The sequence below is a fragment of the Zingiber officinale genome, chromosome 8B (assembly GCF_018446385.1).
Source record: "Zingiber officinale cultivar Zhangliang chromosome 8B, Zo_v1.1, whole genome shotgun sequence".
NCBI lineage: Eukaryota > Viridiplantae > Streptophyta > Magnoliopsida > Zingiberales > Zingiberaceae > Zingiber > Zingiber officinale.
In genome coordinates this window covers 11357316-11363317 of record NC_056001.1, presented here as the reverse complement: position 1 = coordinate 11363317, position 6002 = coordinate 11357316, and the positions used below count along the sequence as shown (strand labels likewise).

General features: G+C 36.5%; 1 protein-coding gene across 4 annotated transcripts; it reads right to left on the bottom strand.

The window, feature by feature from the left end:
* Window positions 1–532: 532 nt before the first annotated feature.
* On the bottom strand, window positions 533–4881 carry LOC122015715. Of its 4 annotated transcripts, none has more exons than XM_042572734.1 (10): window positions 4571–4881; window positions 4068–4240; window positions 3839–3943; window positions 3657–3713; window positions 3301–3381; window positions 2773–2807; window positions 2403–2492; window positions 2158–2314; window positions 986–1127; window positions 533–903 (listed from the first exon to the last, which is right to left on the bottom strand). In XM_042572734.1, exons 1-9 carry the CDS (start codon window positions 4734–4736, stop codon window positions 990–992), a joined length of 1002 nt encoding a protein of 333 aa, XP_042428668.1. In that variant the 5' UTR covers window positions 4737–4881; the 3' UTR covers window positions 533–903; window positions 986–989. The 4 variants fall into 4 exon arrangements, with proteins under 4 accessions (XP_042428668.1, XP_042428667.1, XP_042428670.1 ...); XM_042572733.1 differs by having other exon boundaries at window positions 533–915; window positions 4571–4880; XM_042572736.1 differs by having other exon boundaries at window positions 986–1106; window positions 4571–4879.
* Window positions 4882–6002: the final 1121 nt, after the last annotated feature.

Genomic DNA, 6002 nt, shown 5'->3' with positions numbered 1-6002 from the left:
TACAAGGTGCTCTCCGACCCGGAATTCTGCCGGGACTATGACCGCTCAATGCTCCAGACGGCGGGCGGCTGGGCAGCCGCCGTGGGCGGAGGGGTGAGGGGGAGGAGAGCGGGGGTTCGAGGACTGGGAGAGCCAGTTGGAGGAGTTGGAAAGGTGGCGGAGGGACAGGGGGCCCAGGCGGGTGAGGAGGCGCCAAAGCGGTGGTGGGACGGTGGCGGGGGAGGGGATGAGAGCTGGGGTAGGCAGGCGAGGGGTGCCCACGGTTCGGAGGTTTCTATTTGATCGAGAGCGGTTGATTTTCTTTTCTTTTCTTTCTTATTTTTATTGCTGGAATAATTTGCAAATTATAATACAAGCGTCGAAAATCTCGAAGGTTTTTGCGAGCACGCCATTAATAAAGATGGCTTTCAGTTGCTTGAGAGGATGGTTAAAGATAGACACTCGTTTCATCAACAACTATTTTGAAAAAATAAAGGACAAAGATTTTACTCATGAAAACAATCTTCATGTTAGTTTTGTGGGCTAACAAGGGTGGCAAAGCACACAATGCATTCTATGTATCAACCATATCATACTCATCGATCATCACACATTTCGAAGACAAAAAAAAACACTACAGATTGATAAACACGACGACGACAGAAATATTTATCAAAGGCATTGTGGGGAAGCAGTTTTCCTCCAAGTAAACAGACAATTGAAACACAAGAAAGACAAGCAAATTTGCTATTTTAAGCTCTTCAACAACATATCGACAAACATGGATGTGCATCACCTGCTTTCTTTGCTTACTTTGAGAAGAGTTGTTGGCATCTGAAAAATGTTTCTATTGAAGGTTCTGCTCACTGAGATCTGCCAGAAACTCATGAGGGCAACTGTAGAACAAATGAACACTTCCGAGTGCTGCAATATGCACTGTACAGCATACGCTCAATAAACTGAAAAGCAACTACAAAATAAGAAATGTTGTTGAGTGTGGTCGTACCATCTCAGCTACTATTAGTGTCGTCGTCTGGAAATATCAAGAGTAGGTCTTCGTTATCTCTGTATACTTGGACTAAAGCTGCAGCTTTATAAGCCAAAAAACCAAACATCCCTGGAACTAGCTGTGCATCCACAGAAGAGAACTGAACAAACAAACTCGTGCAAGTCTGATAGGTTTTGGGATTGATCCCTAATGGGTCTTTAGTATGCATCTTCTCAAGGAAGCAGCACAGAAATAGTGCAAAAGCTTTGTCTAATCTAGTGGGTCCGGTTGCCTCTTAATTATTAATTAAAATAATAAACAACAAAAGTAAAAAATAAAAAAATAAGTTTGTTATGCAAACCAGGAATCACCTTGTAAGATAGCGCTTGAAACCAAAATGTGCAAATACTTTATAAAGTCAAAGAATTACAAGTTTGTTACAATGATCAATAATCACTTGCAAAAACATGAATGAAAGCATAAACAGATGGACCTTGCTAGTGCATATAAAAATGTTTGGAAAGGATAGATCCAACTGGAAAAAAAAAATGTCCAAGAAAAGATAACATAGATTCATTAGATTCATCAAGCTATATATAATGAAGAAAACTTTGTTGGCGGATAATGGGATCATTAGTTCAGTCAATGAATATAATGGCACTGTGCTCATCAAGTTTCTGCATTCTACCACAGTGTGAAAGATTAAGGTTCTTAACATCTATATAGCTGGGCTCATATCGAAAGTGGATCAGAACTTCAAAAAGCTGTGACACAACTGTTCAGTGTAACGTCTGGTTTAATTATCTTGACAGTTAGCATCAATACCATGCATGCTATGTATCGAAGACAATGAAATGGTAGGACTGTGTGTTTACTTGTACAAAAGGAAAAAAAGGAAATGAATAATATTAAAATTTACTTCAGTAGAAATCAAGAGGAAAATATTCCACTTGTTAAGAAGCCAAAGAAATCTTTTAAATGACAAAATATATATTACTAATAATACCCAGATATTTTAAATCAGTTAACTTACTAGTGATATACCCTTAGTAAGATAGTGAAAAAATGATAGCCACATTATGCTTCTTGAATGTGCCTATTTTCATCCATGCAAGAGGTCAAAAGGAAAAATGAAAGCAGACATCCAAATTATATTCTAATATCAAGTTAAGCAACTTCTCAAGTAGTACCTGAAAATCAAAATAATCATTGGCAAAATGTTGCGAGAGGACCCATAATCCATATATTGCAGCAGGAATCACAAGCCTGGGTGAAGAAAGCGATATGGCGATTCCACCTATTGTTTTCTCAAACACATTCTTGATGTCCTCACTTCTTATTCCAATTCTGAGGTACAAGCCATTAAACTTTTCAAAAGAACTTCAGAAAAAGTAATGGAAATTAACAATCTCAAAAGCATATCTGAAAAGCTTACTTCTTTATTTTCTTCTGCAAAAATATTTCAGGAACAGATTCCTTCGACACATTGTCAGTATGGTGATACAAAAGCTGGAGGTACAAACAACTGTTCTACAAAGAAGGATAAAATTAACACAGATTATCCATCCAAGTATGCAACTACAAAACACAAAAGATATTGATGAATAAAGATATTTAACATGTTACTTGATTAGTATAGCAATTCTTATAAATTGTTTGCGTAATTTGCCTAAGGTTTTACAAGTCAGTTTTTCCTACTATCGAGAGAGAAAAAAATAGTGGATGTGTAAAGTTGTAAATCTACCAAAAAGGATCACAGAGAGACCATCAATAAGACCAATCTATTGGGAGACTACACAACTAACCTGAGAAGGACTCCAAAAGCATAACTGAGAGATGCCTGCACATTGAGAAGATAGAATTACTAAACTTATAAGACCTAACCAAGGTTAAACCATCGAACAAATAGACAACTGCAACTCAGAAGCTACTTTCTGGACCAGTCTCATGATCATCAAATTGTGTTATCCCAATAGGGATCAGCTACATTCTGGAACAGAGAATAAAATGCAAAAATTTAAAGAGGTAGAAAGAAATTATTAGCCAGTGGTCAACCAAAGTACAATATAATCAATCTGCATAAAATGCCAACTGTTGAAACTATATTGTGCAGTAAGCAACAACAAACACTCCACATGTATATGATCCCCTTATTTTCAAGAACATCAAACAAAACAATTTTGCACGTATTTCATTCATCTAGAACAGCAATAAACTAACACGCCTTATAATTATCACATCAGCATCTCATCATTAGATACATTAATATGTTACCCTAGATACAAACAATGTGACTTTTGTTTGTGTCTAAATCAGCTTATAGAAGAACATACCTGTAAAGAGAGGATGACCAAACAATATCCACTGCAAGCAACTCCAATCCCAATGGTCAGAAACAGCAGTTCTCGTTTAAGCTGGTCAAGGCCCAAAATTATGAGAGTAAAAATTGGAAATTTTAGATGTCGCACAAATCGCATACTTGCATTATAGTCATACAAAAACAACAACAACAAGCTGAGTTCAACTATTGGAATTGACTAGACAATAAATTGCATCATGACCATAAAACATATAATAATTGTTAAACCCTTGTAATAAATTTGATGCATAAAAAACTTACAATAAAATGCTAGTCAAGTATATTGACTAAAGAAAACGCGATCAATAGTACAAGGTATCTCGCACCTACCACTTCATATTTGAGTAGGTTGAGTTTCTTCCTTGTCTCGCTTTCATTCTGCCAATTCTGTAGTATGATTTATCAAGTTCAGCACTATTCAACGGAAATTATAAAACCTGCATTACTCTAAGAGGCCCAAACAATTTTCCCATAGCTTAGATTAACATATAGTGCAACTTGATTGATCAAACCTTTGCTACTGCTTTCTTGTTAACTGGTGCAGAATTTCGACCAGAAATCCAATCTCTGGCACTTGTAAGCTTGAGAAACCCACTATCACTATTAGTATCCATCACCTAAGTGAAGATAAAGAATGATAAAGCTACTAAAACATTTAGAAACATCTCACCAGACCAAGTGAAGCAGTCAAGGAAATAAATGCAATTCAGAAGTAGTTGGAAACTAAAGAAGATGGCTCACCTGACCATTATTCGGATTATCTTCTTGCAAGGTGTTAGCTTCAACCTCAGAAAATTCTGAATTTTCCTTCCTCCATAACCATAGCATATCAGAAACTTTAGATATGAAGTCCCCATTCAACTGTCTGTCCTTGAGAAAAATCCGCATTACATCTTCTCCGTAAAGTCCACCTTCTGTGGGATGCCATCATTTTTCCACATAATTTCCAATGATTTTATTGCTAAATTTATAATGCATTATTAAAAAAAATATATATGCGAGGGAGTTATTCCTTTTGATTCAGAATAGCAGCAATCAACATTTTTTTTGAATTTGAATCAAATAAGGTTATTGAAGAACAAAAGAAGGTGGAATCAGGAATTCAACAAAAAGGAAGTATAACCAGGAGTTTGTTCACTTTTATCTCTCAATTTCTGATGAACAAGAACCAAAGAGTTATATGAAACCCTTCCGCTCTCGCTCTTGAGAAATGGGAATTAATAGAAAAACAAAGGAAATGGTACCTGGAAGGGAACTTCGTGAAACTGATACTGAAAGAGATCTCTTGAAAACAAGCCGGGGCTGGTGAAATAAGGAATAGCGTCCTCTTGGAAGAAGAGCAATTGGCGAACTGTTGCTTAGCTCAGGCAATCTGACCCCAAAGAAACCAACTCCGAGGCCAAGCTCCATCAAGCCGCCTCCTCGCCTTCTCCCCCTCCCACACTTCTACAGAGAACAAAAATTTGAGGTTGCAATCGCAACGGTGGCTCGGATACGAATCCACATCCATAATATCTTTGCGCCAACGATTCTCTCTCGTCTTCCTCCCCGAATCAACCAACGATTGCGCAGCCCGTGGATCATGGGCCTGAGACCGAAATAGATGAATTGGCCTTCGAAAACATTCATTTTGCCCCCGTAATTTCTTCATTTTCGAAAACCTCTTCAACATTTTTAAAATTAAACAAAAGACGGATGCGAATATATGAAATTAGCAAAAAAGTACCATTTAAACATAAGAATCTTTTTCATTTCAGATATTTTATAGCATTATATATATGATTATTCTATTAAATCTTAACCACGTCCTTTAATAACATATATTTTTTTGCCAGCACATGATTTCTCTTTCGTAATGATCAATAATTAATTCTCAGTTTAATTTACTTCATTATGCGTCTAATATTTATATATATATATATTTATTTTTCTTCATATCCATAGGGTTGGTACTAGAATCATTAATATAGTGGATCTATATTTTTTAAATAACATATATTTTTTATTTAAAATATAGCTTTTAGCAACTATTTTAAATTTAATTGTTACAAATATATTAAATTTTATTTACAATATATCATAAACTTAATTATGCTGTAATTCAATTTTGATTGCTTTACGTAGCCTTTTATCGATAAAAATATGATTTTGGATCATTTTATCATACGTGAAAATGAATTTATATCAGATAATTGTTGGAGCCCGACCTGATGAGATCCAACCGATCAATCGTTCACGCCTATCTTCCTCGTTTCATATATTTTGCTTTTTGTCCTTGCTCGGCCGCCTCCCACCCTCCGATCCCTCTGCCCGCTTGATTGCCGCCTCCCAGTTTCCATTCATCATTGTGCTTACTTGCCACCGGTCATCGCCACCTCCGGCAGCGAATCAGCTCTAGTTCTTGCTGCGCACTCAGAACCTCATGATCTTAGAATCAACCGGTGCCTTAAATGCTCAATTAGGTATGTAATCCTGTCCGAAATTAGAGAAGACGGTGAACTGAGGACGCGACTCTACTATTGATTGGACGAAGACTTTTGAGTTGTCCTACAACAAAAAGAGCGTTAGTGTCAAATTAGAGGAGATGAAACGCCCGTAATGAAACGCCCATAAAACTATCTTAATTGAGTCATTTTTTTATTTTAAAAAAAAATATACTTAGATAATTCAATCAAA

Bases quoted from the DNA above. Each gene is read 5' to 3' on its own strand.
- LOC122015715 (XM_042572734.1), bottom strand. From the start codon at position 4,736: ATGGAGCTTGGCCTCGGAGTTGGTTTCTTTGGGGTCAGATTGCCTGAG. The intron at 2,493-2,772 runs GTTAGTTGTGTA...TTTGTAGAACAG, and splicing joins GCTTTTGGAGTCCTTCTCAG to TTGTTTGTACCTCCAGCTTT. The intron at 1,128-2,157 runs GTACTACTTGAG...TTGTTTGTTCAG, and splicing joins ATGATTATTTTGATTTTCAG to TTCTCTTCTGTGGATGCACA.